Consider the following 18,840-nt stretch of genomic DNA (forward strand, 5'->3'; position numbering starts at 1 on the left):
GCCCCTCGCCCCGCCCCCGGGCACCGGCCCAGCCCCGGCGGGGGAGGGCCCGGCCGCGCCGTCGGGGCGGGCGGCGGCGCGGGGGGGTCGGGGGCGGCGGAGCCGCCGCGGGGGGCTGGTGGGGGCGCGGGCGCTCCGCGGGCCGGGGGTGGCGATGCTGAGCCCCCCTGCCCCCGTGTCCCCCCGTGTCCCCAGCCCGGCCCCTCCCCGGCCGTTCCCGGCAGCCCGGTGCCGGCCCCGGGCAGGCGGCAGGTGCTGCCCCGAGGCGCCGAGGTGCCAAATGCCTTCGGGGACAGGGCTCTGGTGACGGGGGGGCGCTGGGGAGCGCCAGCTCCACGCCTGCGCGGCTCGGGGCCGCCCGCCGGGGGGGTCCTCGGCATGTCTGCCCCGCGCCATGGGGCCGTCCAGGGGGCTGCAGGGTCCTGGTTGTGCCCCGGTGCTGCTGCTGGAAGTGATGGGGGGGGGGGGGCTGCTCCTGCGCAGGTCGTTTGGTGGCTTCACGGAGCCCCCCCTCCCCATTGCCCCCCCATGAAACACGGGCACAGACCCCCCCCACCCTGCTGGAGGATGCTGGCACTGTGCCCCGCGTGGAGGATGCTGGCAGCGTCTGAAGGGCGCAGCCGCCGGGCGGAGGGGTCCTGGTGCGGCTGCCCGCGGTGCGGCACGCTTGTGCCGCAGAAGGGCTGGGCTGGCTGCAGAGAGGCCGGTCAGCCGCTGCGGTCAGTGGCTCAGCACCGCTGCGCTCGCGTGCCGGGGCTCTTCTCACGCATTCCATTGCACCCATGGCACCGTCTCCCCCGGCGAATTGTGAGGGGTTGGTGGGGGACAGGTCCTGTGAGACCCCTGTGCCTGTGGCTGGGGCAGCCACCTGCAGCCCCTCCTGTCCATCCCGCAGGGCTGATGGACGTGGGGGGGATGCAGGCTGTGGTCTCAGCCCCCCCGCTGCTCTTTCCAGGGCGTTGGCTGTGGTTTCCGTCGATCTGTGCACGGCATTCGGAGCTGTCACGCTACCGGCATCAGGGCCAGGCATCGACCCACATTGCCATGGCAGCCGGGCTGCGGTGCCCCGGTGCTGGCGCTCGCGAAACCGCAGTCTTGCAGCTGGTGACGCGGGCTGCTTGTGCAGGGAGACGCCGCGGCCTCCTCTTCTCCCTGCCGCCAGCGCGAGCAGGGCACCTTGGCGCAGTGCGGCCCCCCCGTGGGGCTGCTGTCCCTGGCACCTGCCCAGTGCTGTCCAAAGGGCACCCCCAAGGTCGCAGCTGCTGGGCTCCATCATCCCACCCGGCCCTGCCTGCGTCCCCGCGCCGGGTGTCCCCGCTCCCGCCCCACGGCGCCGCCCCTGTGCGCCCTCGTCCCCGTCCTAGTGCCCCGGTGTGCCTGGGGTCTCTGTCCCACGGTCCCCACGCCACCGTGGTGCCGCTCGGCGGGGACGCCCTGCGGGGAGCTGGGGCTATTTTTGAGCATTGTTCCCGGAATAACGTGGGGCGGGGACGCTGCCGGGGCATCTGTGGGGCTCTGCCCCACTGCACTCCTGACTGCTCTCCGTTGTGCCATTGGCACAGTGTTGGGGCGTTTACCCAGGATTCTGCGCCCCTGCTCTGCTCGTGCCTCGTTTCCTCCCATGCCCATCCCAGGGCTGAGCCACCCCCGTCCTACACCGCTGCGGAGAGGTGAGGGTCCCTCCGGGCCCTCTCTTGGAGTCAGGTGCAGGATCACTGGGGCAGAGTGGGGCAGCAGCAGCCCCCAGCCCATCGAGTGGGGACAGAGCTGTGGCCCTGGGGGGCTACAGGTCCCCTCGCCTGGGGCAGGGGCCTGGGGGCGATGAGGCAGCACTGGGAAAGGCGGCAGGCTTGGGTGGGGACCCTGGGGGCCGTGGCACAGCAGCTGCAGGAGCGCATGCAGGTTCTGGTGGCGGTGGAGCAGCCGGCGGCAGCAGGACGGCTGCGCTGGTTTCGGTAGCAGGATGCCGGCTGTTTGTTTGGGCCTGGCTCCTGTTACCAAGGCTGCCAGAGGCTGCTTGTGGCCTCCGCCGCAGCGGCGGCCGTGGGTGGAGGAGGCCCCCAGAGAGGCTTGGGAACCCCCATCCTCCCGCCCGGCCTCTCCACTCAGCTTTTCCACAGCCCTTGTGGCTGCGGCTGTGCCAGGCCGGGGGCCGAAGGGGGGGGGTCGGGCGCTGCCGCTGGCTTCGGCCTCACTGATGAGTCACCGGCCTCGCAGGAAATGGCGAAGGCTGCGGCTTGGGGCCGGGCTGGCAGCTGCTGCCTGCGCTCGGCAGCAGCCGAGGCTCCCTGGCACGGTGGCACAGGGCCGTGGCACGAGGGGGGGCAGGACGTGGGGGTTCTCCCCGCTTGGTGTGCGGGTGCTCAGCTCCGGCTGCTGTTCTCAGCCCCAGCCCCAGCGCTGCAGCTTGGAGCCTGTCGGGGTCCCATCGGCTGGGGCTGGGGTCCCGAGCGGGGCGAGTGCAGGGGGAGCAGCACAGGCACTCCAAAGAAAGTACACAGCCTGCGTCCCAGCCGTGTTTCCTGCTCCGGCTGCCCTGGTGCTAATCGCCCCGGCCCTGCCCGTCCCGTGTACAATCGGTCCCCTCCTGCCCCTTATCTCGGCAGCACAGATGGGATGCGAGCGGCACATGGGGCTGATCCGTGGGGCAGAGCCGTGGGGCTGGCCTGTGCCGTGCCCAGCCCTACCCTGTGAGCCGCTCTTGCACTGCAGCCCCACGGTGTGGTGCTCCCCTTGTGCTGCCTGGTGGGGCCATGCCGCGCTGCGGCCCCCTCCTGGTACGGGGCAGTGGGGACGGCAGTGGCCCCCGGCCCCCCAACTTCCCGCTCTGTGCCGTGCCATGCTGTGCCGTGCCATGCCTGCCAGGCCAGGCCCTTTGGTCCCGCTGCGAGCTCTTGGCACTCAGCGGCTCCGGGACGTAGGGGACCCCCGGGTGAGCCCCAGGGTGGGCTCGTCCGCGGCGGCAGCGGCCGGCCGGGGGCAGGAAGAGCCGGGTCTGGCAGCGGCCCTGGGCTGTGTGAGTCACCGCGTCCCACAGCTCCCCTCCAGATGCGGGAGCGCGCGGAGCAGAGCGCAGCGCGGCGGTCTCCGGCGAGGCAGGGCCCGACGATGCTGCGCCGCCTCTGCTGCTGCTGCTGCTGCTGCTGCGAGCGGCGAGGCAGGTGCCGGGGGTCCGGTGGCATCCCCCCAGCCAGGGGCTGCCATCCCCGTGGGGTCGCCCCTGGTGCAGCTCCGCTCGCCCCCGCGTGCCGGGGGGGCACAGAGGGGCACCCGTGCTGCGCCGGGGGGCACTCGGACGCGGCGTGGGGCTGCTGCTGGGGTGCGAGGGGGGCACGGGAGCCGCGCGTCTGCTGCTGGCGGGGCTGGCGCGGGTCCTGCGTGGCCTCGCCGGGACCGGGGCATGTGCGGGGCACGAGGCCGGGACGGAGCCCGCCCTGGGAGCCAGCCGGGGGGGGCGCGGGGATCACCGGGCGCGCACCTGGGACGTGGCCGGCGGAGTGACCGGGGGTGCCGGGGGCCCGGGCACGCGGGGACGGGGCGCGGGGCCCCCACCCGCGCCCGGGGCGGCGGGGAGGGGGGGGCGGCGCGGGGCGAGACGGGCGCGGGGGTCCCGGGGCGCGGGGGGGGGGCGGCTGCGGGCCCGTCGGGAGGCGCGGCGCGGCGGGGCGAGGCGGGGCGGCGCGGGGCGGGTCCCACGCGCGGCCCCGGGGCCGGGGCCGGGACCGGAGCCGGCGGCAGGAGCGCGGCGATGGCGGGCTCCGAGTGGCTGCGCGGCGGCTCCGAGCCCGAGAGGAAGCGGTACCTGAGCGCCCAGCTCTGCTGCGCCGGTGCGTCGGGGCGGGGCGGGACGGGACGGTCGGGACGGGACGGGACGGGACGGGACGGTCGGGACGGGACGGGGCCGCGGCGCGCCGGGACAGCGCTGTCGGGGCCGAGCCGAGCCGAGCCGTGCCGGGCGCGCTGCTGGTGGGAGCTGCGCCGTGCCCGGCGCCGGGGGCTGCTGCGGGGCCGCGCCATGCCCGGGGCCGTGCCGGCGGGGTCCGAACCGTGCCGGGCCGGGGAGCGCCGGGCCGCGCTGGGCCGCGCTGCCGTGCCGGGGGGGGGGGCCGGGGAGGGTGGCGCGGGGCCTGCTCCGGGCAGGGAAGGGTTAACGGGGCGTGGCTTGCCCGTTAAGCCCCCCCCCGAGCCCCGCCCCCGCCAAGCTAGGTTGGGCGGGGGCGGGTCCGGGGAGCACACGCGCGTGTCCGTGTCAGCGGGTGTCCGCGTGTCTGTGCCCCACGGGCGTGCCCACGCACACCTGCACGGCCTGGGCGCGCGTACCCATCCCCACGGCACTGCTGGGACCCCCGGCTCCCCCCGCCCTCCCTGGCCCCCTCGCAGCTGCCCCACGCGTGTCACCGTGGGGTCCGTGGCGCTCCGAACCCTGCCGTGGGGCAGCCCGGCCACTCTGCGTGGGCGCACGGGGCCAGGGGAGCCACGCGCAGAGCCCCCCCAAGGGCCGGCACCAGTCCCGGTGCTGCGGGAGGGGAGCGGGCATGGGAGGGGTCCAGGGTCCGGGTGCCCCCGGTGGCGCCGGGGGCGGCGAGGTGTGGTGGGTCCCGACGGGCCGGCCCGGCCGGTGCAGCGCCCACGGGGCCCCGCGGCCCCCGGCGGAGGCGGGGAGCAGCTCGGCGCCCGGTGAGGCCGGGCTGGCAGCTCCCGGTGCCGGGAGCCCTCCCTGTCCCCGGGGCTGCTCCGGGGCTCTTCAGATCTTCAAAGTGCCACCGTAGCCACGCCACCGCCGCCGCGCACCGTCCCACGCCGCCCTCCGGCCTGCCCACGGGCCGCGAGCTGCCTCTTGCGCCACCCTGCCCGACGCTGTGCTCACCCCCGGGGCACGGTGCTGCGGGGCTGTCACCAGCTGGGGACGCTCAGCGGTGGCACCGGGGCGGCGGGGAGGTGCTGGTGGCCGCTGCGCGACCGAGTGAGGGGTATGGGAGCGCCCGGTGCCTCACCGTGGGAAGCGCGGGAGCCGGCGCTGCCTCCCGGCCCCAGGGCTGTCGTGGCGGCCTGGATCCGGCCCTTGCCAGCAGCCTGTGCCGCGCGTCTCGCTCCGCCACTGCACGGTGCTCAGGCTCTGGTGTTGCGTTGGAGCGGGGCCAGGGCTGGGATCGGTGCCGGGGTGCCTGCCTGTGCTGCAGCCCAGGCGCCCGCTGCTCCGGCAGGGAGAGCTCTTGGCTGCGCTGCGGTGGCCGGATCCTTCGGCAGCGTGTGGGCGCTGTCTGTGCCGTGGCCCCGTGGTGCCGGTGCTGGGCGTGGGTACAGGTGGAGCAAAACACGCCGGCACGGAGCCGCCTGTGTGGCCCCACCCGGAGGCACAGGCGCCCCTTGCCCCCCTGACCCGGGTGCCCCGTGTCAACCCCTGCCGAGGCACCGTTGCCCCCTGTGCCCATCCCATCTGTGGCAGCCAGCGCCACGGTGCCGCGTGCGGATGAGCTGTGGCTCAGGTATGTCCCTGCCCTCTGACGCGCGTTGGCGTCAGCCGCGCTCCCGCAGCTGTAGCTCGCTGCTCCAGATGTGTTGTTGGCGGAAAATCTGCGCCTTTGCAGCTTGCTGCCGCCCGCATTCCTCAGCGCCTGGCCCTGGCCCCAGCCCAGCAGGCGGTGCTGGGCCGGGAGAGCGGCCGGCGCTGGGAGCGGGGCGGCTCCTTCCCGGCAGCGGGCAGCCAGAGCAGCAGCCCCGCTCCTGCCTCTGCGCCTGCCTCTGCCGGAGCCGACCTGGTGGGGTCGGTGCCGGTGGGCACTGCCTGCAGTGTGCCACGAGCAGGGCACGGGGTGATGTTCGCCGGCCTCTGTGTCTCTCGGAATCCACGCAAGGGTCGGGCCGTGTCCCAGCACTGGCGGCGGGGCCAGGCTGGTCGGCGCCAGTGCTGGCGCTGTGTGGGTGCCAGCCTCTGCGTGGGGCTGTGCTGCGCCGGCTGTGCCCTTTCTCTTGCTGCCCTCGTTCCTGCCAGCAGCCTGCGTGCTGGGCGCCGTGGGCAGGGTCAGGGCGGCTGGGGGTCTCCTGGGGGACACGCGTGGCCAGGCAGGTTACGAGGTCCCATGTGAGCAGGGGTGCTCCCTGGTGCCAGGGACGGGATTCCTCCGTGTGCCCCCGGCAGCACTGCCCGCACCCCCCATCCCTTGCAAGCACCCCACGGGTGCCCCTGGGGCAGGGGGGCGGTGGGGTGAGGCCCCAGGAGCTCAGCAGAGCTGGGTGCTGTGCTGGCGGCAGGCGCGGGGCCGGCGGCTGCCCGCCCTGGCTGTGCCAGACGCGGCGCAGGAGCGCCTGGAATGCGTTGCCGGGAGCGCTGGCTCCAGCCCCACGCTGGCTCCAGCCCCACGCGCTGCCTGGGGTGGAGGAGCCCAGCTCCTGCACCCGCGTGGGCATGCGGATGGCGGCTCTCAGCCCCGGGGCAGGGGGGTCCCGAGCCCCCTGAGCGTGGGGAGCGTGGGTCCTGCAGTTGTGGGGCACAGGGCTGGCGGTCCCGAGCCTCCTGGTCTTGTGAAGCTCAGGGTCCTGTAGCCCCAGGATATGGGTCCCATGAGTCCTGTAGCTCTGGGGGTCCTGAGGACCCTGGGCATATGGATTTGGTGGTCCTGAGCCTTGCAAACTTGGCAGTCCTGTTATCCCTGGTTGTGGGTGTGCCAGATCCCAAATCCCCTGGCCTAGGGAACCAGGTGGTGCTGAGGTCCCTGGGGACAGGGCCTGGGGGTGGCTCAGGGTCTCTGGGGCTCCTGGGCTTGTGAGCCTGGGGGTCCTGAGCCTCCTGGGCTTGCACACGTGGGGTCTTGTAGTCCGTGGATATGGGTCCCATGGGTCCTGCAGCTCTGGGGCGTGGGGCTGGGAGGCCCCAAGCCTCCTCGTCTTGTGAACCTGGGGACTCCAAGTGCTTTGTGCTTGCAGACCTGGGGTCCTGAGCCCACGGTGTCCCATAGGTCCTGCAGCTCCAGGGCGGGGGGACGGGGGTCCTGAGGACCCCGGGTTTGCAGACCCGGGGGTCCTGAGCCCCCAAAGCGCGGGTCCCGCGGGTCCCGCAGCTCTCGGGTATGGGGCTGGGGGTCCCGACTCGCCAGGTTCGCGGACCCGGGGGTGCCGAGGCGCGGGGGTCCCGGGGCTTTGCTCCCCCCCCGCCCGGGGAGGGGTCTCCCGGGGGCTCTGCTCCGCGCCCGCAGCCCCCGGCCGCGCCCCGAGCGCGTGGCGTGGGGAGGAAAGGGCGAGGAGGGGCCGGCGGCTTCCTGGGGGGGGGAGCCCCACGCCCCAGTCTCCGCCCCACAGCTCCGCACCTCGGCCGGGAGGGGCCGGGCCGGGGAGGGGTTTGCAGCCCGGGCAGCGCCGAGCCGAGCCGAGCCGCGCCGAGCCGAGCGGGGAGAGCGCAGCGCCGAGCCACCATGTCCCGGCAGCGCGCGTGGGGCCGCGAGGAGGAGGAGGGTCTCGCTGCGGGCCAGAGGAGCACCTCGGAAGACAACCTCTACCTGGCCGTGCTGCGCGCCTCCGAGGGCAAGAAAGGTAGCGGGGGGCGCGGGGGCTGCATCCGCTCGGACGGCCTGGCCAGCAGCACAGGGGGCCTTGATGCAGCCCCTGCCAGGGAAGAGCCTGCGCTGGGGGGGTGTCCTCTGGTTGGGCTATGGGGAGACCCCAAGCTGGGGCGGTGTCCCTTGGTTAGGCTATGGGACAGACCCCGTACTGGGGCGGTGTCCCTTGGTTAGGCTATGGGACAGACCCCGTACTGGGGCAGTGTCCCCTGGTTGGGCTATGGGACAGACCCCGTACTGGGGCAGTGTCCCCTGTTTGGGCTATGGGACAGACCCCATACTGGGGTGGTGTCCCTTGGTTAGGCTATGGGACAGACCCCATACTGGGGCGGTGTCCCCTGGTCAGGCTACGGGGCAGACCTCCATGCTGGCCCATTGTCCTGTGGGGCAATGCCGTGGGGCCAGAGCTTGCCCGCAGGACTGGGCCCTGCAGTGCCCTGCAGCCGGGGCGCCGGCCCCAGTCCCACGCCGGCGCCAGTCCCCATCCCTGCTGTGTCAGCGCGGGGCGCAGGCGCTGCCCGCGGCGGCAGTGAGCGCTTCCTCCCACGCCCTGCCCGTCCTGCCCGCGGCCACCCCGCCCCGGCTGCCTGCGCGCAGTGGCTGTCCCCATCCAGGGGCACAGCGGGCTGCCGGGGCTGTTTGGGTGCTGCTCATGCCAGCACTGAGCACAGGAGCGCTCCCGATGGTGCACACGTACCCGCCTGGGAGCGGGTGCCCGCCACACTTCCTTCCTCCCTGCGCACTTGTGCCACTCCCTGAGCTCGCTCGCTCCCCTGCGCGTCCCGTCCCCGTGCAGCGCCCTGGCCTCGTGCTGTGTGCCCAGGGCCTGAGGACGAGCTGCCCATGGGGCTCACGCCACTGGGGTCGGGGCATTGGGGTGTCCGGTGTCCCCGGTGCGGAGGGCTGGGTGCTGCGCTGGCAGCGGGGCGCTGCGTGGGCAGATCCCGGCACGCTGCAGCGGGGCGAGATGCGGCACGCGCCACCCTGATCCCGATGGATCACTGCAGCGTGGGCAGGAGGGGGCCAGTAGCATTGCCCCGTATGTGTCGTTAAACCCTCCTTGTCCCCGTGCTGGGACCAGGACCAGGACCAGCCATCCTGGGCTCTGCTGTGATGCTGGGAACGACTGTGGCGAGGCGGGTGAAGCGTCCCTAACGGGGACGCGTGGGGTGGGTGCTCATTAGCGGAGATAAGTGGCCTGGGTGCTCATCAGCAGGGGTAACAATGCAGGCCCTCATCAGCAGGGGCAGGAAGGGCACAGGGTGGGGCCCGCGGGGCTGCCTGGCTCCGGGCAGCGCCGGCTCGTGGTGCCCGGCCGGGTGCGTCAGCCCCGTCCCCGTAATTACAGGGCAGAGGGGCAGGGAGTGCCCGGTGAGTCAGAGCCCCGCGGGCAGGGACACCCCTCGCGGCTGGGAGCAGGGGCAGCCCCCGGCTGCCTCCACCCTGGGGTGCCCGGGCTCCGTGGGGCAGGCCCCAGGGGGCTCTCGCTCCTGGAACCGGTCCCTGCGCGCACCCCATGGGGACCACCAGCCCCGGGCTGCCCCTCACCACGCAGCACCGCTCCCCACGCGCCTGCAGCCTGGGCTGCGCCGGTGGTGCTGGGGCTGTGCGGGTGCCCCGTGGGCTCGTCCCCACGCAGTACATGCAGCACCTGGAGCCGTGTCGGTGCAGGCTGTCAGCGGGCTCCTCCCCGCCCCGTTTGCCGTCTCTCGGGGCGCACGGGCGGTGCTCGGGGCCGTGCCCCGCGGTCCCGTCTGCCGCCAGCACCCGCGGGGCCGCGGGCAGGGAGGGCGCAGCCTCTCCCTGCGGTGCTGCAGTGGTGCTCGACGTGCAGGGGCTGATTCACGTTAACTGTCTCCTTCCCGTTGCGTGCCGGCTGACTCACCGTGGTTCCCCATCGCGGTTGGCTCATCGCTTCCTGCTGCCAATGCATCCCGCGGGGTGGTGGGGCCTCCTGCCAGGCCCCCCCGGGGCTTCCCCTGCTCCTTCCGCTGCCCACTCAGCTCTGCCTTCTCTCTCTTGCAGATGAGCGAGACCGGGTCCAGAAGAAAACCTTCACGAAATGGGTCAACAAGCACCTCATCAAGGTACGGGCGCACACCTCTTCCTGCAGACCTCCCAGCCCCGGGCGGGCTCCGCCAGCCGTGGTGCCCAGCCCCGGGCGCAGGAGCGTGGGCTCAGAGAATCGCGGAGCGGTTCGGTTGGGCGCAAGGCGCGAGGGCACCCACCACCCAGCTCCAGCCCCCTGACATGGGCAGGGACCCCCCCACCAGGCCAGGTCGCTCAAAGCCCCAGCCAGCCTGGCCTTGAGCACCGCTGCGGGATGTGTCGCGGCAGCGGCGGTGCGTGGTGGGATGTGGGCAGCGCCGCGGCAGCACCCGGTGCTTGGCCCCTTCTGGCGCGGCACCGAGCTCCTTGAGGCGCCGCCTGCGCTGCCTCTCTCCTTCCCTGGCCCCACCGGCAGCCGGTGCTATCACAGCTGTGCCACCCCCTCCCACATGGGGCCGGGGACCATGCTCTGGCCTGGGGAGGGCGGGGACCTTCCACAGGGCTTTGATGCAGCAGGTTCGGGGGCTCCACAGGGCCTGGGGGCTCTGGGGGCGGTGCGTGCTGGTGCCCTTTGCTGCCTGCCGGCCTCCTGAACTGGCTCCAGGATGCCCATCCCGGCAGCACCGGCTTGTCCCCACAGGGGCTGGCTCCGTCCCGGAGGGGCTTGACGTCCCCGGGCGCTGCTGCCTGCCGCCGTCCCGTCCTGTCCTCCCGTCCCCCACAGTTTCCCTCTCTCCCGTGCCGCCTGCACCACGTTCCTGCCAAACCCAGCCAGGGCCCTGCGAGCGTGCCGGCACCCGTCCCTGCTGCGCCGCGGGCAGAGCCCGCGTCAGCGCCTGGCACACGCCGAGACATCTCCCCCAGCCCCCGCGCACCGACGTGTCCCCGCGTGCCTGCGGCGCCGAGTGCCGTGCCGTGGGCTGGGCACCTCGGGGTGACCCCACGCCCCCGGTCTCCAGCCTGTCTCCTCTCCGCCTGCCTCTCCTAACCTCTCTCTTTTCTCTCTGGCTCTCCTCCTTGCGGCAGCACTGGCGAGCAGAGGTAGGTGCGCTCCCTCTCCGGGCACGGGCTGCCCCTCTCCACGCTCCTTTCTTTTCTCACTGCTTCCCTTCACCCGCACTGGGGCCGATGGCCCCGTGGCCACGAGCACGGTGGGCGGTGGGGCCATGTGCATGAAGGAGCCTGCACCCAACCCGCCTGGCCTCTGGTCCCTGGGGCGCAGGGAGGGGAGCTGCCCTCTGCGTGCGCTTGGGGGTGTGTGTGGGGGGATGCGGGGCCGGGGTCTGGTCCTGCTGTTGGGCACCAGGCAGGACGTGTGCGAGCACCTTGTGGCGGAGGGGTGCGAGTTTCCCCCTGCCACTCCCGTGCCAGTGCCCATTGGAGCGGGGCTGGAGCGGCGAGTGGCAGTTGGTGCTGCATGCGTGTGGCGTCGTGGTAATGCTGCCTCCCATCCCTACAGGCGCAGCGCCACGTCAACGACCTCTACGAGGACCTGCGGGATGGACACAACCTCATCTCGCTGCTGGAGGTGCTCTCGGGGGACACACTGGTAGGTGCCGCGCCACCGGGCCGGACGTTGGCGTGCCGGGACCCCCGGCTGCCCCGTCCCCGCTTCCTGCACCCACCTCCCACCCTGCTTGGCCTCCTCCCTGCTTTGGTCCCGGCGCGGGAGTTGCCCGGCACCGGAGAGGGGTCGACCTGGGGCTGGCACCGGCCTCTCCGCCCCGAGGCCCCGTCCCCGCTGCCCCTCTGCCGCGCCGTGACCTCTCTAACACATTAACGTTTCTTTGCTTTGGTGAACTCTGCTCCTCTGTACTGGTCTCCTGTTTGCTGATCTGACCCTGACCTTCTCCCCTCTGGCCTTTGCCTCCTTTCTTTGCACTGCTCTTGCTGGGTAGCCGAGGGAGCGCGACGTGATCAGGAACTTGCGGTTGGTGAGTGGTTCTGCCGTTTGCTCTCCGCATGGCCCAGCGCGGCGTGCACCCGGGAGCTGCCCCGGCACAGCCACCCCGTCCTGCCCCATCCCAGGGTCACCAGAGGCGAGGCAGCTCCACGCGCTCAGTGCTGTGCGCCCGGGGAGGGCGGCGCGTGGGCCGGCCGTTGTGGCTGAGGAGGAGAGCCGGGCAGTGCAGGACAGGGCGAGCTGCGCGGGGCCCTCCTGGCCCTCCTGGCTGCAGAGGCACCGGGGTACCCGCAGCAGGGCAGAGTTGGCACCTCCCTGCTGGTGTCCTGCAGCCGGCAGGCTCTGGGGGCAGAAAAACCTCTTGGTTCGTCGCTGAGGTGCAGCGTGGCGGGTCCGGGGTCTCCTGGCACCTTCTGCAGCCGGGGTCAAGGAAAACCGCCGCCTGTGGGGAGAAGAGGGCCTGGGGTCTCTGGGCAGGCACGAGGCGTGCCAGGGGAGCTGCCTGCAGGATCCTGAGTGGGGATCCCCGCAGAGCCGGGGAGATCCCATCGGGGGGGATGTCCTAGCGTGGCAGTGCCCGGTCCCTGCCGCAAGCGTGCCAGGGAGCTCCCTAGTGCCACCAGCACGGCCCCGCCACGGGGAACCGGCTGCGGCAGGATGGGCAGAGCGGGGCGCGCCGTGCCACGGGGCCGGCAGTGCTGCATGGCCGAGGAAGCGCAGGCACAGCCGGTGGGAGGCTGCCCGCGCCTGCCATTGTTGGGTCCAGCAGCGTTTCCTCCCGGCGGGACGAGGGGAGGATTTCCGGGCTCGCTCCTTCCTGCGCAGGTGTTGCCTGGTGGCAGAGCGGGGCGCAATGCTCGGTGGTGATGCCCTGTGCCATGGGGAGCGCACGGCTGCATCTCTGGGGGTCAGCTCCCTGCAGCCATGGGGTGCACGGAGCCTGTGCTCCACCCTGTCCTGCTGCTGCTGCACCGGTGGCTCCCACGTTTTGGGCAGGAGGGCTGGTGCCCGAGGTGGGGACGTGGGGATGGGGATAGGGATGGGCCCCCATGCGGTGGGTGCCATGGGGAGCAGGACTGCCGTGTGGCCGTGCAGCGCTCATCCCTTGCCGGTGTTGGGCTCCCCTTGCACCGCAGCCCACGGCCCTGGGTGCTGCTCGTGCCCAGGCTGGGCTGGCCCCAGGGCTGGGGGCAGCTTCCTGCCCGCCGAGCAGGGGCTGGCGCCTCGTGGCACAACGCGGGGACGAAGTGCGGAGGGTGTGTGGCATTGGCATGTGCAGCTCCAGGAGGGGCCGGGTGTTTTGGGGGGTCTGCGGTGCCGCACCCCGGGGCGGCTGCAGCTCAGATGCCTGCTCTCTCTCCCTGCAGCCCCGGGAGAAGGGCCGGATGCGCTTCCACAAGCTGCAGAACGTGCAGATCGCCCTCAACTACCTGAAGCATCGCCAGGTGAGGGGGGCACCGGGCATGTGAGGGGTGGGGGGGCCCCCACTGGGACCCCGGCTGGGACCCCCGCTGCGGGGCTGCGGCGCGGCCCCTGCCCCCTGCAACTCTCACGCCTCGCTCTGGGCAGGTGAAGCTGGTCAACATCCGCAACGATGACATCGCCGACGGCAACCCCAAGCTGACGCTGGGCCTCATCTGGACCATCATCCTCCACTTCCAGGTGGGGCAGGTGGTGCCGGGGCTCTGCGGCACCTCCGGGATGGGGGGTAGCTGGGGGGCAGCCCCACGGCGCCAGCTGCACCCACTGCGGGTGGTGCTGGTGGTGGAAGAGCGAGCACTGCCGTGCGCGGTGCAGCGCAGGATGGGGCCCGTGGCTCGCCAAGCATAACAGCTGCGTCCCTGCAGATCTCGGACATCCAGGTGACGGGGCAGTCGGAGGACATGACGGCCAAGGAGAAGCTGCTGCTCTGGTCCCAGCGCATGGTGGAGGACTACCAGGGCTTGCGCTGCGACAACTTTACCACCAGCTGGCGGGATGGGCGCCTTTTCAATGCCATCATCCACCGGCACAAGTAGGTCCCCTGGGGCGGGGCAGGGACCTGGCCGTCCCCAGGCCTGGCAGGGTGTGCGGCCCCGTGCCTGCTGCTCGCTGCGGCGTGCCAGGGCAGCACGCGGGGGTGTTGGGGTGGCCTGATGCCATACCACCAGCTGCGGGGCTCCCCGTTCCCGTGGCACGGAGCTTCTCTGGTGGCACAGCCGTACCCTGCCTTTGCTCATGTCTGGTGTAGAGCCGCGCAGAATCTCTGGGTCCCTGCCATGGGGAGCAGCAGCCGCTGGGGCTCTATAGCGCTGGCAGGATTTGGCCGCTTGCACCGGCCCGCAGGGCTGAGCCATGCGCGGGGCAGGCACGTGCTCGCTGGCACCGTCGCTCCAGGGCAATGTCGGCACGAGCTCCTGACAAGCCGCAACCCATCGGCCTGCACCAGCAGCACCATGGCATGGGGAGCCGCGCAGCCTCGCCACCTTCCCACGCTCCCACCAGCCGCGTGGGCAGGCGGCGCTGAGCCCCCGGCCACGGCACTGTGCCTGCGCAGCGTGCTGGGGCGCGGGGCGGGCAGGCCCCCGCCGGCCCTGCCAGGGCCGCAAGCCTTTGGGGCACACAAGTACGTGCCGGCGTGCCGCGCCCGCATGGGGTGGGGAGGAGGCGCCCGAGCCGAGCCGAGCCGTGCCGCGCCACACTCTGCACCGAGCCGCTGCCGCGGCAGGAGCTCAGCGGGGCTCGGTGCCGGCATGGAGCACAGCGGGCGGCATCGCGCCAGGAAGCAGCCGCGGCGCCGTGGCGCAGGGAGCTCGGCGCGGGCGCTGCCGGGGGCCGAGGACGGGGTGGTGCTGGTCTGCGAAGATGTTCCTGCTGCCGCTGAGCGCCTGGAGGCCGCCAGTGTCAGCGGCTCCATCTACTCCGTGCACTCCACCCTGCGCCTCAAGGAGCTGTAGGCTTGGGGCTGGGGCCGGGGGGGTGCTGTCAGCCCCCCGGGATGCTGGGTGGGGGGAGCTATTCCCCTCCCCACACCTCGGGCATGGCTGGGGCTCACGGTCCCACCGTGAGGCTGGGGGGAGCTGGGGTTGGGGCCAGAGCCCTGCGCTACTGCTGTGGCCCCTGGCGAGGGGGGGAGAGGAGAGCAGGGGGGTGGATGCAGCCAGGGGGTACTGCTTCTTGGGGTCTGTGCACGGGGACATGGGGCACTGCCTGCCCCTTGGGGTGCCTGCACGGGGACGCTGCTGGCTCCCTGTGCCCGTGGGTCCAGGGGAGGGGGCGCCGCAGGCCTCCCATGCCCATGGGTTGGTCCAGGGGCTGTTTGTTGCTTGGGTCTGCGCAGGGGCATCGCTGGCTCTGCATGCCTGCGGTCCCTGCAGCAGGGTTGTACCGGGCTCCCCAGGCTCCTGGTGCAGGTCTGGGGGTGTCCCCAGCTCCCTATGCCCCCACTGTTGGACCCCTGGCTCCCCATGCCGTGGAGCACAGCATGGGTATGCTAAGGCTCGGCAGAGGTGCAGGCAGCACCCGAGGAGGGTGGGGCCGCCGACCCCGGTGTTCCTCCAAGCTTTCAGGCTGCCAGAACCGTGTGCCGTGGGGCAGGGAGGGCGGCGGGCGCTGCTGCCCGTGGCCCCGGCTGCCCTGCAGGGCAGGCAGGGAGAGCAGCTGCCAGTGTGGAGCCTGCCCCCCACCCGCCATGGGGTCCTTGGCTGGGGGGCACCGGCTCAGCGCTCCCTTCCCTCTGCCCACAGACCCATGCTCATCGACATGAACAAGGTGTACCGCCAGAGCAACCTGGAGAACCTGGACCAGGCCTTCACCGTGGCTGAGCGGGACCTGGGGGTGACGCGCCTGCTGGACCCCGAAGGTACGGGCACGCCACCCGTCCCCCCGCGTCCCTGCGCTGCAGCAAGGGGCGGTGTCCTCGCGGTGGCAGTGGCCTCCGCGGGCGCGCAGGGCCGCTCCGGGCCCCCGCTGGCCTGACCGCCCCCTGTGCCCCCAGACGTGGACGTGCCGCAGCCGGACGAGAAGTCCATCATCACCTATGTCTCCTCGCTCTACGACGCCATGCCCCGCGTGCCCGACGTGCAGGACGGCGTCAAGGCCAACGTGAGTGCTGGGGCCGGGCTGTGCCTGCGTGCCGCTGGCGGACACTCGGCCCCACGGCTCCCCTCTGTGCCGCAGGAGCTGCAGCTGCGCTGGCAGGAGTACTACGAGGTGGTGACGCTGCTGCTGCAGTGGATCCGCCACCACACCGTGCTCTTCGAGGAGCGCAGGTTCCCTGCCAGCTACGAGGAGATCGAGGTGAGGGAGCTGGGGCAGGGCGGCCTCCGAGCTGCAGGGCCCCGTGCGTTCACCGTGGGGTCTCAGTGGCCAGGGCTGGGTGTGCGTGGGGACCCCGTGCAGGGGGACGAGGGACGCCAGCACTCCCGGTCGCGGTGCCCGCCCCTTGGCACCAACAGCTCGGCTCTCCCCTCCGGTGCCGCGTGCCGGCCCCGTTCCCACGCACGGCTCGCAGCTGCGTACCAGTGCCGCGCTGCTGGCGAGGGATGAAAGGCCCCAGTGCAGAGGGGAGCGGTGCCGGTGCCCGGGGAGCCTCTTGGCGCTGGCCCAGCTGGCCGGCGGCCCAGCCGTGGGCTGGCTCACGCTGCGGCACCCCAGGCAGCGCGCACCCAGCCCTGCTGCTCCGTGGGGGCTGCGCAGCTCTGTGAGGCACCATCCCTGGCCGGGTGCTGCCTGGTGCTGTTCCCCCTCGGTTCTTGCAGCCTGGCCCTTTTTAGGGGGGGGCTGTGGGGCAGGAATGGGCTTGGGGCTAGGGCTGGGGCCGTGCTGGCACTGTTTGTGGTGGTCGTGCGGTGGTGGAGCCGGGATGCTGCGGGCAGGGAGGGTCCCTCTGACTCAGCTTTTCCAGGCAGGCTCCTTGTGAGTCACCCTCTGCAAACACGAGCCTCCACACCCGGCCCCTTCCTTCCTGCGGGCTCTGCGTGCCATGGAAAGTGGGGGGGGATTGCCTGAGTTGCCCCCTAGCCTGGCTCTGGTCTGCAGGCGGCCATGGCTCATGTTCAGGACGAGGGCTGGGCTGGCAGCCAGCGGGCAGGGGGCTGGCAGGGGAGCGGGGCCTCGGCCTGTGCCTGCAGCAGGGCTCATGGGGCCAGGGGTCTGCGCTGCCCCCCTGTAGCTGCCCCTCTGTAGCTGCCCCCCTCTTGGCAGATCCTCTGGCGCCAGTTCCTGAAGTTCAAGGAGACAGAGCTCCCAGCCAAGGAGGCCGACAAGAACCGCTCCAAGGCCATCTTCCAGTCACTGGAGGTGAGCAGGACCCCGGGGTGGCCGTGCCCTAGGCTCTGGGTGTCCCGGTGTGCTGGGGGTCCTGGAGGATCCCGGGGCAATCCTCTCGCACCATCTGTTTGGTGCTGGGGGCGGAGGCCATCCTGCGCCTCTCCCATTTCTCCGTTTCCGTGAGGCTTTGCCTCCGGCATGAGCAGCTGAGACGTGGCACCCGCAGCCAGGGCTGCCCCCTGCCCATCGGTCCTGCTCCCCCCCCCAGCCGCTGCGCTGCCCCCCGGGGCCCCGGCTGGCGGGTCTGACGAGCCCCGATGTGCGCAGGGCGCCGTGCTGTCAGGGCAGCTGAAGGTGCCCCTCGGGTACCACCCGTTGGATGTGGAGAAGGAATGGGGCAAGCTGCACGTGGCCATCCTGGAGCGCGAGAAGCTGCTGCGGGCTGAGTTCGAGAGGCAAGTGCCCCGCGGTGGGACCGGGTGCGGGGACGGGGCGCGGCGTGGGGGCTTCTGGAGCCGGTGTGGCCTCGCGGCCCCTTTGCATGCGGCTGAGCTCCGCCTGGGCTGGGCTGGGCTGGGCCGGGGTGTCCCTGCGGCCCCCCCGTCCCGTGGATGGAACCGCAGGGTGCATGAGTCACTGCCCGCCCTCGGGAAGCCAGCGCACCGCCAGCCCCGAGCACAGCACCGCTGCTGGGCTCTGCCGTGCATCGGGTGGGCTCCGCCGGGTGCCGGGTGGGCTGCACCAGGTGGGCTGCGCCGGGGCAGGGGAGCGCGGGTGCGTCGGGGCTGGTGGCACAGGCAGGAATGGGGCTGGGGCTCTGTGGCGGGCGGCCAGGGCTGGGTTGGGGCTGGATCCCAGCCCGGGGGCGGGCGCTGCTGTGCTGGGTGGGGATGGGCAAGGAGCCTGCGGGAAGGGATCCGCGCCTGCAGGGGTGGGATCTGGGCTGTGCTGGCGCAAAGTCCGAGCTGTGTGTGCAGGGATCTGAGCCGTGCCGAGACGGGATCTGGGCGTGCATGTGCGAGATCTGAGCAGTGCGCGGATGGGAGTTGTGCCACGCACAGGCAGGATCCGTGCCTTGCAGGGACAGGATTTGGGCTGTGCGGGTCAGATCTGAGCCGTGCATAGATGGGATGTGTGCTGTGCAGCAATCTGCACGGTGCACGCACGGGGCCTCAGCCACGCAAGGATGGGCTCTGTGTCCTTTGCTGTGCGTGGATGGAACCTGTGCTGTGTGTGGACAGGATCCGTGCTATTCCGGGGCAGGGGCTGTGCCAAGTACGGACAGCATCCGTGCCTATGCACTGTCCCCAACCCTGCCCTCTCCCCGCGCAGGCTGGAGAGGCTGCAGCGCATCGTCAGCAAGCTGCAGATGGAGTCGGGACTCTGCGAGGAGCAGCTCAACCAGGCGGACACCCTGCTGCAGTCGGTGAGGGGCGGCCATGATGCGGTGCGGTGGGGTGTGGTGCGGTGCGGCGGGGCGCGGTGCGGTGCGGTGCAGCAGCGCCCTGACCGTGCCCCATCCCCAGGACATCCGGCTGCTGAACGCAGGGAAGGCGCCGCAGAAGGCAGCTGAGATCGAGCGGGACCTGGACAAGGCGGACACCATGATCCGCGTGCTCTTCAACGACGTGCAGACGCTGAAGGATGGCCGGCACCCGCAGGGGGAGCAGATGTACCGCAGGGTGTACCGCCTGCACGAGCGCCTGGTGGCCATCCGCACCGAGTACAACCTGCGCCTCAAGTCGGGGGCGCCGGTGGCCGCCCAGGCCCCCGCGGCGCTGGGGCAGCGGCCACGGCAGGAGCTGGACGACGCCACGCTGCGCTACCTGCAGGATCTGCTGGCCTGGGTGGAGGAGAACCAGCGGCGGCTGGGGGCGGCCGAGTGGGGCGTGGACCTGCCCACCGTGGAGTCCCACCTGGGCAGCCACCGCGGCCTCCACCAGTCCATCGAGGAGTTCCGCGCCAAGATCGAGCGGGCGCGCGCCGACGAGGTGAGCTGGCAGCCTGCTGCCGACGCCGCGTCCCGCCCGCATCCCAGCGCTCCCTGGTGTTGGCGTCCTCGCCCGGACCTTCCCTTTGGGGTGC

At 72.5% G+C, this 18,840-nt stretch overlaps 2 protein-coding genes across 30 annotated transcripts in view; one reads left to right on the forward strand and one right to left on the reverse strand.

The window, feature by feature from the left end:
• Positions 1–18,840, forward strand: part of PLEC (plectin) — a 54,165-nt gene that overhangs the window by 18,250 nt on the left and 17,075 nt on the right. For 8 of the 29 annotated variants that reach the window (XM_040547537.1, XM_040547548.1, XM_040547550.1 and 5 more), the window contains 14 exons: positions 9,579–9,640; positions 10,629–10,643; positions 11,062–11,151; positions 11,501–11,536; positions 12,873–12,950; positions 13,075–13,167; positions 13,353–13,519; positions 15,231–15,346; positions 15,482–15,588; positions 15,664–15,783; positions 16,690–16,785; positions 17,083–17,210; positions 18,088–18,181; positions 18,282–18,746. In XM_040547537.1, the coding sequence (XP_040403471.1) occupies positions 9,579–9,640; positions 10,629–10,643; positions 11,062–11,151; positions 11,501–11,536; positions 12,873–12,950; positions 13,075–13,167; positions 13,353–13,519; positions 15,231–15,346; positions 15,482–15,588; positions 15,664–15,783; positions 16,690–16,785; positions 17,083–17,210; positions 18,088–18,181; positions 18,282–18,746 (1,667 nt within the window). Of the gene's footprint in view, positions 1–3,053; positions 3,158–3,688; positions 3,828–7,404; positions 7,528–9,578; positions 9,641–10,628; positions 10,644–11,061; positions 11,152–11,500; positions 11,537–12,872; positions 12,951–13,074; positions 13,168–13,352; positions 13,520–15,230; positions 15,347–15,481; positions 15,589–15,663; positions 15,784–16,689; positions 16,786–17,082; positions 17,211–18,087; positions 18,182–18,281; positions 18,747–18,840 lie in introns of those variants that run through there. The other 21 variants (XM_040547540.1, XM_040547558.1, XM_040547547.1 and 18 more) reach the window with 10 other exon arrangements.
• Positions 4,458–7,480, reverse strand: LOC121065088 (basic proline-rich protein-like). The gene is made up of 2 exons (XM_040547569.1): positions 7,403–7,480; positions 4,458–7,371 (listed from the first exon to the last, which is right to left on the reverse strand). The coding sequence occupies exons 1-2, from the start codon at positions 7,409–7,411 to the stop codon at positions 5,518–5,520; spliced, it is 1,863 nt and encodes a 620-aa protein (XP_040403503.1). The 5' UTR covers positions 7,412–7,480; the 3' UTR covers positions 4,458–5,517.

Source organism: Cygnus olor, chromosome 2 (assembly GCF_009769625.2).
Source record: "Cygnus olor isolate bCygOlo1 chromosome 2, bCygOlo1.pri.v2, whole genome shotgun sequence".
Classification (NCBI taxonomy): domain Eukaryota; kingdom Metazoa; phylum Chordata; class Aves; order Anseriformes; family Anatidae; genus Cygnus; species Cygnus olor.